Here is a 12,252-nt window from a genome sequence, read left to right on the forward strand (position 1 = left end):
CTAACTGGATCCAGTATGATGCTCTGTTGCCAGGACAACCCTGAAACTATCCTCCGCTCCTAAAAATGGCATGTTGGCTGCGCTGGTGATGCCCTCCAGCCGATGCAGAAATCTTGGTGAAACGGGGAGGAAATGAGTTTCAGACGTGTTGCTGTTGAATTCCAGAACGTTCCACTGTTGAGGAGAACCCAGACCAGAATGTAGGAGCCCGGGGAGCAGGACACCGCCACTGTCTCACAGGCTGAAGCAGGTGCTCAGTACTAGCGTGTTACTCATTTATGCAGCAGAACAAAATAGGAAAGTAGATTTTCAAAATCACGGAGAAGAAAAGATATACTAAGGGATATAAGAGAAGATATATGTGATGCTCATAGTTACTGAAGGTTTCTCAGCGATGACCATCGCAGGTTGTTTGGGTTTAGATGAGAAAACAATAGGAAATGGGTAAATCGTGAAGTGAGGGTGGGTGATATTATAAGAAAAAGTCCCGTGGAGGGCCAATCAAAGCAGCAGAAAAGCTGCTCAGAATTAAGCAACACCAAAGGAAGATGGCAGAAAGAAGCCAATTAATGTCAAAAGCAGAAAGAACAATCAAGAGCACGAAAATGGTGGAATTCAAGGCAGCGAAGCAATCAAAGCTTCCTCTCGTCCCTACAATTTATCAGGATTAGAAGGGAAAGAAGTCTGTGGACTGATGCTCTCTAAGCCTTAAACTTAAAAGCATTTTTCATAAAGTAAACACTCTTAAGTGGGCAAAAGGTTAATGGAAGATTCTGCAATTGGAAACTGATTTTCTTTTTAGCTTTGGAATAGAAAGTGGATTTTTTTTTATCTCCTGACTTCTTCTAAAAATGAGCTCCAATACATATTTAAGGTTTAGATTTGGATTTTGATCCTCTACATTTATTTAATTAGTTGTGTTACAGTAAAAGTTACCTTCAGTTACGTTAAGTGCAGCTGGACACAGATAACATAATGACAAGAGAGATAAAACAAGTGTACCTAATAAAATTACAGTTAAATATAAAAGAGGATTGTATGAACACAAAGATAAGGCCAAAAATAAGAAGAGAAATGCCAGCACAGCTTTAAACTCATGAAATAATCGAATAAAATCAGCTTAAACAAAGACTTTGTGATCAGAAAAAAGAAACTGATTAAAATTTTGTGCACAAGAGCCATCATCTGTGTCTCCCCCTCCCTCTGTCCGTCTGTCCATCCATCCATCCATCCATCCCTCTCTCTCTCTCACGCACACACACACACACACACACACACACACACACACACACACACACACACACACACACACAGCATGATTTCTCATGGGAATGTTTGATTGGTCGCTGTAGGCCTGCTGGGATGCTTAGTTCCTGCGGTGATAGTAACCAAGTGATAACACCAAACATCTGACCCTCTTTGTTAGAGTGTGTGTGTGTGTGTGTGTGTGTGTGTGTGTGTGTGTGTGTGTGTGTGTGTGTGTTGCCATCTGCACTCATGACTGGCAAAGAAAGAAAGAAAGAAAGAAAGAAAGAAAGAAAGAAAGAAAGAAAGAAAGAAAGAAAGAAAGAAAGAAAGAAAGAGGAGTCTACAGATGAGCAGTATGAAATGAAGGTGAAGAACCAAAATTAATTTGTTATTAACATTGTCCTCCCTAAAGTGTCTCTTGTGGGGGTCAACATGGACCAGCCTGTCCTCCATCACTCACACATGCTGATGTGGGGTCTCTTACTTTGAAACAACTAGAAAAAATGAAATGATTTCTGTCACACTTTCTCTCTTTTTTAGCCCTTTTAGCTGAGAACCTGTCAGCGGTTTGCCAGTCAACCTGGGCTACTCAGAATTTTGGGTTTTCAGGAGCAGAAGTGGGGCCATCATTTCCCTTTGTAGAATCCATGAGCTTTGTTCAGTTGTCTTTTTCTTTGCTCGGAGCTGTTCCCATTGTCGACCCAAGTGTCACAAATATCAAAATGTAAACATTCAGTGTTGTTGATGGTCTGTGTCCGAAAAATGTGAGAAGCAAAACACAATGTGTGTGTGTGGGGGGTGAAGGTCCCTACATCTGACAAAACAGTAGCCCTCACTCTTACCTGACATTGTGTGTGTGTGTGTGTGTGTGTGGGTGTGTGTGTGTGTGTGTGTGTGTGGGTGTGGGTGTGTGTGTGTGTGTGTGTGTGTGTACCTGGCTCTCGGAGCAGCAGTTGAGCCATAGCTTGGGAGCTGCCAGCAGAGTTCTCAGCCACACATTGATAGAACCCTTCATCTGACTTCACCAAACCCAAAATCTGCAGGTTGCTTCCATCCTGAAAAAGCCAGCAGATGAGCAGGTCAATGCAAACACCTTCGGACAAACTACCAACCAAGACAACACAAAGCAGCAAATTAGCATATAAATATGTGTATTCCTGATTTGATTAAAGGATTCAGTTCCGTTCCTTCTATCTGACCCTAACGCTTCCAGACATGACTGGGAAACCCCACATATGTCGTCCATTTTGCATTCCAAGATAGCAGCAAGTATTACATAAGAGGAACGTACTGATCACAGCCTCGACGAAGCCGAGCTCTTTGCAGTTTTAAAACCTCCAAGTCCAGCAGAATGGAAAAATCCCACATACAATATTCCTCCTGCAGAAGTCCACAATCCTCAAACCACCACCATGTTGAGTTGGAGGGGTTACATAGTGTAGGAGCTTTATGTTTGGGTCCCCTAAATGCACTCGAAAAATACAATGAGAACAAACATTGGTCTCTGTTTTCCCCTTGCCTGGACATGGGTCACTGGAGCCCCCATCTGGCGACAGGCCTGGAGGGGGGCATGATGGTATGGGCCTGCTGGCCAGGCCTAAATCCATGGTGCCCAAAGAGGCAAAATGGGCGTGCCTTCATATGGCCTCATCTCCCATGAGAGCGGCAAAGGGGTCAGGGGCAAAGGTTGCCGGGTTTTTGCCGAAGGCAGAAACCTTGGTGGTCTGGTCCTCAGCTGCAAAAGCTAGCTCTAATGATTTGGAATGTCAGTTCTCTGGTGGTGAAGGAGCCCAAATCTCCTTGAGACGGGTTGACCTCACTAGAGGTGCCCAATTGAGAGGGGCTCTCCAGGTACTGGGAAAGAGACTAACCCTTTTTTTGAGAGCTTGGAAGGGGTTGTAGAGAAGACTCCTGCTGGAGGATGTCAATGCTCATGCAAGATTTTATAGCTTTCAGCCATTAATCTGGAAAACATAGAAATTGCTTACATGTTAGATGTAACTCACCACAATCTGGAAGTAGTCACTGGGTATGACTTCCTCTCCATTTTTCACCCAGCGGACTGTTGGAGGGGGGTTTCCTGTGACAGCACACTCAAGCTCTATGTCTGTAGACTCGTAGGCAAAAGTGTTGGTCGGATAATTCAAGAACTGAGGTGGCACTGCAGAAATAAACAAATCCACACGTGAGTACAGGAGTTTGAACTAGGACCCCCTGATATTGAAAGACTGACTCAGAAACTCTGACACGATTAAATATCCAAAAGTCTTCACCTCATTACTTTGGTTCATTATTTGTTGGGTTCTGAGGCAGCTGACCATCATTGCTCCTTCTCCTTCCTGTCACTGACATTTTTCCATTTACCAGTTTTTCATTCAGCTTAGTTCAAGGACAATGTCACTGTTAAAAATGACTGTTTGCTCTTTCTTTCTGCCTGACTGCTCCATGTCTGGAGATACTTTGGCACATTACCTCACAAGATGCCACAGTGCATTAATTCCTCATTAATTACCTCTAAAACCTCTTGGAAGCAACAGGTTTTCTTAAGATAGCTGCATACAACTAAACAGTTTTATCCATTAATATAAATAAAAGGAGCACACTGGCCAATTTCATACAGAAGAGAATCATCGAATAGTAGAACCTCCATCTGTAAAGATCAACCTGAGATAGAGAAGTCTCCACGTCCAACCATCAACGACACTGACTTCTAAACCAACCCCGTTGACGTGTTAGAGAAAACGACTAATGGCTCTCTAAAGAACTGTCACAATGTGAGAAAGGGTTTGTGTTGGTGGCAGCACGACGTCTTCCTTAATCTTGGATAATCCATCTCTCTATCTCTGAATAAATAGATACACTGACACATTCTGTGATCATGTTGGTTTTCAATTGTACCCATTGGTGCATATAAGAGAAAATTAAACATGTTGGAGGAGGCAAATAAAGCCCCTGACATTATGCAGGAAAACAGAGGAAACTAGAGTGCATGAGATACGTAAATGAGGACCTAGATGGAGACAGTGGTGGATGGACAGAGAAGTTGAGCTCCATCAATACATCATTATCTGGAGGTGTAACTTTATCACAGCAGTAATGCTCTAATTAAGAGCTAATGATTTTTCTAGACGGTCAGTCGCTGTAGCAGCAACGACCAGTGATGCTGGGATCAAGCAGAAAGCCCACTGAGTCTAGGGATTAGTGTGAGCCAGAACTGGTCAGAATGGACACAGCAGTGTCTACAGAAGCCACCTGAACATCCTCTTTTGTCCACTAGTCAACACAATCACTTGTTCCCTGGTTACATATTACACACTATTAGTGTTGCATTTGCTTTATTGTTATTGTTGAGTTGAGGTGGAACACAGGTCGTCTGGAACCTCCCACCCTGGGTTTTATCTGTGATTAAAAAAGGAATATTTTCAGAACAAAACAGCTCCACTAGCAGATAGTATAATGAGCGTCTGCTTTATCCAGCTGCTCATCCTTGGGTCGATTCAAAGCTCAGGGTGGATGGTGCAATCTCTGCTACAACCCGCCACAAGGCGCTCCACTTTTCAGCACCGCCTCAGTCATTGATTTGTAAATGGCTTCAATAGTTGGGTTGGTTTGTTGAGGATCTTATCAGCAGACCCACTCAGGGCCTCAGCGGGCCTAGATACAGTATTGGAAGCATGTTAAAGCAGCCCCCTGATCATTACTGTTGTTGTCCAGGTCTTGTCTCAATCTCCCAAGGCATCGAGATGGGAGATAAAGACCACAAAGATCATTGTGCCCAAATTGGAGCCAGCTGGGGACGGCAGCCTCTGTACAGGTGCCGACCTGATGGTTGTCTGCTCACACGATGCGAAGGAAGGACCCACTGACCAAACACAAAAAACGACTCTAATTTATTGAAATGGTTATTAAAATGCTGCTGATTATTCTTCTATGTGGTAACATTTGGAGCTGGAGGGAGTCTCTAGAGGATGCATGAAGTATGAGGCCCAAATGGTGCACGTTACATGTTTAACAACACTGTTCACACATTAGTATTCACCTCTGTCATTAAAATGATTATCCATCACTCAGAATGTGTTTTTCACATTAAGTTAAACAGTCATCTCATCAAAGAGATGAAAGGGGAATATCAAAATAGGGGAAATACAATCTGCTGTTGTCCTCTTCTCTCTTCACAATGACACAGTCTAATTGTTGCAGCCTAATATCTTCCAGTCAGCATTCAGATGGAAATCAGCACCATCATTCATTTAACCGAACATCTGCTGTTTGTGTGTGTGTGTGTGTGTGTGTGTGTGTGTGTGTGTGTGTGTGTGTGTGTGTGTGTGTGTGTGCTGGGGTAGGGGAGGGTGGAGATAACGAAGGACATCCTCTTCTACACAATAGTCTGCATCTTTATGGGAGCAGAAACTAATAGCAGCGCTGTTTGGACAGCACTTATCCATTAATTATCTGTCATTAAATGCATCGAGGAACACACACACACACACATGCACACACATCCGCACATGCACAAACACTGCAGTTTTAAAGAGCTGCTAGTGGCTGAGCTACTTTGCTATATCTGTTTTAAGTGTACAGGTGTCACAGAGTATCCATCCAACAGACCACCATTGTTGACTCTACTGTTTATTGGTATAAAAATATGTCATTTCTTTTCAATTTGCTTTAAATCTCCTTTAAACACACACACACACACACACATATATATATGTGTGTGTGTGTATATATATATATATATATTAAATCTCCTTCAAACACACACACACACACACACACACACACACATATGTATATATATATATATATATACATATGAGTGTGTATGTGTGTGTGTGTTTGAAGGAGATTTAAAGCAAATGAACATAAGAAATGACATATTTCTTAACTTCAGTGTTAATGTCATTAATCACTAAAAAGTTGTGTCTATTTTTTCTACAGCTGCACTTAGCACCACAAAGCCCTTCAGCGGTCGTCATGGCAGCAGTGAACAGACAGTGGCAGGATGACGCAGGAAATATTGACGACTAAATAGCTGATGGCAGCCCTGATGGTGACCCAGAAGATCCAAGATCAGCATGTGTTCACTCCCACTGAGCGACACCACACGACCTTCCCTGTTTGCCACAGCTGGATTGTGTGGCTGACAGAAAGGTGACAGCAGACAAACAGGAGGAAGGATGCACCCAACATTCACAGAAAAAAGAAGACATAAACAAGAGAGCAAGGAACTGAACCCTGAAGGAGCATGATGGGTAAAAGTAAGAAAAGAGAAAATGACAGAAGGGCAAAATAACCCATAAACGTCCTTCCAGCAGCAGAGATATGCTGGTGTAGAATAACAAAGCACTGCACAGATGGCAGGATTAATCAGCAAAATCAGAATAAAACTGAGGCGATTCCATCAGTGAGAAGGAAGGTGGATCCACAAGATTCAGACACATCCAGACAATCTGCAGCACCGAGAGGCAGCAGATGGTGAGTAACACACAGATGTCTGTGACAATCAGCTCCTTCTCTACTTTCAGGTTCCTCCCCGTCAGAAAGGCCGTGTTGGGGCCGAAGTCTTACAGTTACCTGTTGAGCTGAACATCAGTCTGGGTGTGGACTCAACGCCCAGCTGGTCAGTTCCTGCTCAGAAGCGAAAGTCACAGCCAATCCTTTGTTTCTTCTCCCCCTTCGGTGACTTGACTGACTAAAATCCTGGATTATAGAGCTTAAGAGACAAAGGCAGGTCAAGCTGATTTGATTTGCTGGGCAGCACTAAAACCCAGCAATCTGACAAGGAAATGAGCAGCACGGTGGACCCAATGTGACAGATTAAAGGGTCTGAATTCACACAGTCGCCAAGGTCTTAACCTGGAAGAGCAGACGCTCACTCAGCTCCATGGCATCTTAAGACCTCCAAAACAGCTTTACAACGGGTTGTTGTTTCAGATTTAATATAACAGTTCATTTCAGTGGTTTCTATTGTGGTTATATTACAGCTGAGGGAATCCGGACAAGGACAAGTCAGATGTCTGTGAAGAATATCAAAGGCAGGATTCTCATCCTTCGTTTAATTATATATTTTATTTATTATTCTTGCATTTGATTTTTTTTTTTTGTGAAATCTGTCACCTGGTCAGTTCAGAGTTTTGGTGGAACAGAAACACTGACTAATTTTATCTGATTAAACGCCCCGAACCCCCGCTGTTCATACTGTTAACCAATTAATCTCTGGAGTATGTTCAAGGTGCTGCTGCTGGGAATTGCAGCTGCCGCATTGCTCCATCCCTCCTTCCATCCATCCACCCATCCACCCGTCCCTCCACCTGCCTATCCATCCATCCATCCATCCATCCATCCATCCATCCATCCATCCATCCATCCATCCATCCATCCATCTGGAAAACAACTGGTAGACCTGAGGGCAAGCCTCAAGTTCCAGAGACACACGAGTCTGCAACATCCTCTGTCCCACTGAGACCTGGCTGATCCTGACCCTCCTGGACCACAGCCTTCAACCACCAATGACATCAGCATGTTCATGGACCCGGTTGTTGGATAACTGGATGAAATGTCAGGACATTTCCTAACCAGAAGCTGTGGGTAGACAAATCTATCCAGGGTACCCTGGCATCCCCTACAACGCCATCCTCGGAAAATGCTGTGGACTACAAGGTTGGATCTTACAGCGTTTACAGGGCAGTGAGTGAGGCCAATCATCGCTATTAGAAGCGGCTGGAGCTGTAGCTTTAGCAGTCTAACCCAAGGCAGGGTCAAAGGACAGGGACGAAGTATGCCGCACCCACATCTACGGTGGTCACTGACTTCCCTCTGGTGGATAAACCTGATCTTGAACAATTTCAATGCCCGTTTAAAGACCAACAATTCAATATCGGACATACAACCGTTGGAGAGGAGGCGGTGCTAACTGTCATTGAGCACAAAATCAAGAGGGAGTTTAGGGGTGTAAACACCAGGAAGGCTATGGGGCCAGATGAGGTGAGCAGCTGGTCAAAAACCCCATCACTTCCTCTCTGCTTGCTGCTCAGGATCCCCTGCAGTTGGTGTATTGCTCCAAAGGATCCACCATCACCTGCCTGCTCCACATCGCTCTCACCCACAGAGATTATGTGAGAACTATTCATCAGCATTCAACACCTTTGTCCCCTCTAGGCTGGCCACCAAGATGAGTGACCTCAAGCTGAACTTTTCTCTGTGCAGATGGGTTCTCAGCTTCCTGACTGCTAAAACATAGGTGGTTGGCATGGGCAACCACACCTCATCTCACCCCCTCAACACCGAAGCTCCTCAAAGGTGTGTGCTCAGTCCCCTGCTGTACACCCTCTACACCTATGGCTGCTCAAACACTACAGAGGACAACATTGTCAAGTTTTCCGACAAAACGGCTAGTAAGTCTAATTTCTGATGAGTCGGCAGGCACAAGAGAGATTCACCACCAGGATGATTGATGCCAACTTAGCAACCCTAGTATCTCTACCATCTGAGAGCCCCTGTCAGGGTACCCAGGAACTCGAACAACTGCTCTGTAGAGAGCATTCTGAGGGGAGTGGGGACAGGGAGTAGCGACAATCAGGACATTCTGGGCATCAGGAGGGTGGTCTGCTCAGCTGGGACCCCCCCCCCCACACACACACACACACCACCACCACCACCACCACCACCACCACCACCACAGTATAGAGGGCACTTCTGAAACACAACACTGCAGAACTAGGGCCTCCAGGATTCTGAATAACCCACCCTTTGCTCTGCTACACTGTTGCCTTCAGGGACATGGTACCGCTGCCTGCAGGCTCCTACAGAGAGGATGAGGATGAGCTCCTTTCCTTAGGCCGTCCTCATCCTCAACTGACACTGAACTGTACTCTACTTATCTACCCCCTCTGGTCATTTCAGTTCACTGCAGAAAACGCAGCAAGATTTGCACATATTTAGCATATATACAGATAATGAGATTTTTTCCATGTAATTTCAGAATGTTCCACCAGAGTCTTGTTTACATAGTTTAGAATTGTTGTTGTTGTTCTTCGTATCCCTGTGTAAAAGGACGTTAAGCAGCTCACAACAGTAAGAATTAAATTCTATCTAAAATAACTCAAATAACCCGCAACATTAAACTAGTATTTATGATCTGCATTATTCTTTTGTCCCCTACTGAAATTACAACTGCTAGTTTTATTCCCAAATGAGTTGGAATTAAATCAGTTTAATGTCTAACAAAACATTAAAAAGCTTTATGTTTAACTTAAAATGCCAATTGTCAGCACACCTCTCCCCAATTCCTTTGTTTACTCAGGATTTTAGAGCTTTGAATCAATATTCTGTCTTTACATCTAAAGATAAGAACAGTGAAATAATCTGAGGAATGATCTGACCCTATTTTTTAAATAAGAAGGGTATAAGCTAAAAAAGACATGGGTGTCCTTAGATCCAAACACCTTTCAGCTCTCATAAACCATAACATCACTTTTGCTGCCATTATTTGGTGGTTGTGCTGCACTCTGACCTTCTGTACATTTTGCCTGTCTTTGAGGGAACTCTTGCCCCAAGGAACCACTTTAGACCCCCATATGAGCCCCTTACACTTTGTGTGCCTGGCACTGGGGTGATGGCATGGACGCCATCTCACCTGCTGCAGGGATCAAAGGCTGTAACACGCTTGTATCACTGCCCCAGGCAAAGCTGGAGAGGTCAGGGGTCAGTGACCAAACGGCTGCACAGACCATGGACATAGACGACCAGAGGCTGCAGGACTGTGTGTCTGCTCTAGTGGTCTGCATCACAGTGGGCCCTCAGGAAATGGTGCTTTCAACCTTCCTCTTTACCCTTGATACGTCCGACCCCCCACGGACAGTTGTCACTTCCAGAAATGTCGATTTCCCACAATACCCAGTCCACTTATTCTGCCTGTCCTAAAATAACCAGTCTGCTTCTCCTGTTCACCTCAGTAAAACCTGTTTTCACACGCAGTAGAAGACAAAAATCAGAATCTTATTGAAAGGATTCTGTAGTGTTAAGACACCTTTATAGATATTCCTTTCAAGAAAAATGCAAATATTTGTCCCACCAATCACATCACACAGTAAGACAGTGTTGTCAGACAGCAGCAGCCTCCAGTCACTTAAAACGGCAACACATTGTAAAATTTGTGTTGTGGTGAATAAACCGGTGACAGTTAACCCTGATGGTATGGTCAGACCTGCTGCAGGCAGACGCCATTCCCAGGTTACACCACGCCTGTTTGCAGGCTGCCGAGAGCAAAGTGTAAATGGAATAATAATCTCCAGACAAGAAGGATGCAAACAGCAGAGAGATGAGCCGAGCTAGGGGGAGGACGCAAATATAAAAGGGTTAATTTGCAGATTTCCCCCAGAGAATCCAACAGCTGCTTCTGTTTGCTTTCATCTCTTAAGTGAAAGAAAAAAATGGATCGTCATTTGTTCCATGAAGGCTTCGAAATATTTCATTTCTGATGAGCTGCGTATGCAGGGATGATGGAAGTGACAGCTGCTGGAGCAAACCACTGACGTACCAGATAAAGAAAGATTACCCTCCTTTTTACAGCAATACAGCAGACACGCCCTCCAATCACCACAAGAATAGAAAGAAAATAATCCCTAAAAGATTAGCGTTGACTTGTAGTGGTACTTTTCACACTTTCTACAGTCTATTCTTTGATGACTTGTTGACAGTTGGACCTATCTGCCTGATCACAAACCACTCTGTTCCTGCTCTGGAACCCTATGCAGCAGTCAGTGCATCAGAAATGTGCCTGTGGAGATGTGGATTATACTCTTCACTTCTGTGTCCAAGCGCGACCAGTCCTTCCATCTCCAACATTGGGTCAGGACGGTGTCTCTGGAAGGGTTGTGAACTTATTCTGACTGAATACTGAACACAAGATTGGGTTCAATATTTCAGGGAATGCTGCGTTAGCAGGTTTTTGGTGAGCGGGTGGCATCCTTGAGCTCTCTGACCATGAGAACACGAGCACTACTGCAGTTCTGCAGGCTGGGTCCCAACAATCAGAACCACTGTTGTGATGGTATAGGAAGACTCTGACTGGGCACCATAGATCAGCATGATTGGGCCACCTTCTAAGGTTTTGATTCCATCTATTATTTTATTTATCCAGGAAGGAGTGCTTATATATTTTTCTTATGAATGAATGAGAACATTATAAATTACATATCCATTGGTTACATCTATGGGCTGTAAAACACAATCCCTGAATAACAACATGTGGAACCATGCAGAAGATGGTCCACAGCAGCAGGTGCTCCTCATGGAAGCTCAGAACAGGTCAGAATTTGGTATAAACAACAACATGAAAGCTTGGATCCACGGTATCAATGGTTCAGACTGGTGCTGCTGGCATAGTGGTGGTGGTGGGGGGATTTCCTGGCACTCTTTGGGCCCCTCAGAACCAGCTGAACATGGTTTAAATGCTGCAGCCTCAGAATGTTGCTGCTGACCATCTCCATCCCTTTAAGATGACAGTGGACCATCTTCTGATGGCTACTTCCAGCAGGATGATGCACCCTGTCACACAGCTCAGATCATCTCTAACTGTTTTCTGGACCAGGACAATGGGTTGACTGTACTCCAGTGGCTCCCACAGTCACCACATCTCAGTCCAGAAGATCACCTCTGAGATGTGGTGGAGAACAGGAGATTGTAATCTCAACAGATCTGCAGCAGTTACATGATGCTCTCATGTCAATATGGACCAAAGTTTCTACCGTACTTGGAAGCACAGCAGCTCTGCTCCTTTACCTTTATTATCTATGAGGAGAATTAGAATATATGAATATAAATACAATGTTTTTCACAAATTTCACACTGCTTTATATCTGCATTTTGCCATTAAATAAAATATTTTCCTTTTTTATTACGGAAGTCACATTTTACAGCCAACATTTTCTGCAGTTTGTAACCAGCTGCTGCTTGAGGCATCTAAACACACCTGAATACACAAGTGGTTTCTGCTGTGCC

General features: G+C 44.2%; 1 protein-coding gene across 4 annotated transcripts in view; it reads right to left on the reverse strand.

Annotated features, from left to right (window-relative positions):
- Window positions 1-12,252, reverse strand: part of dcc (DCC netrin 1 receptor) — a 109,904-nt gene that overhangs the window by 59,907 nt on the left and 37,745 nt on the right. For all 4 annotated transcript variants that reach the window (XM_029837888.1, XM_029837887.1, XM_029837890.1 and 1 more), the window contains exons 6-7: window positions 3,255-3,409; window positions 2,183-2,303 (exon numbers count right to left, since the gene is read on the reverse strand). In XM_029837888.1, the coding sequence (XP_029693748.1) occupies window positions 2,183-2,303; window positions 3,255-3,409 (276 nt within the window). The remainder of the gene's footprint in view (window positions 1-2,182; window positions 2,304-3,254; window positions 3,410-12,252) is intronic.

This window comes from Takifugu rubripes, chromosome 6 (genome assembly GCF_901000725.2).
Source record: "Takifugu rubripes chromosome 6, fTakRub1.2, whole genome shotgun sequence".
Taxonomy (NCBI): domain Eukaryota; kingdom Metazoa; phylum Chordata; class Actinopteri; order Tetraodontiformes; family Tetraodontidae; genus Takifugu; species Takifugu rubripes.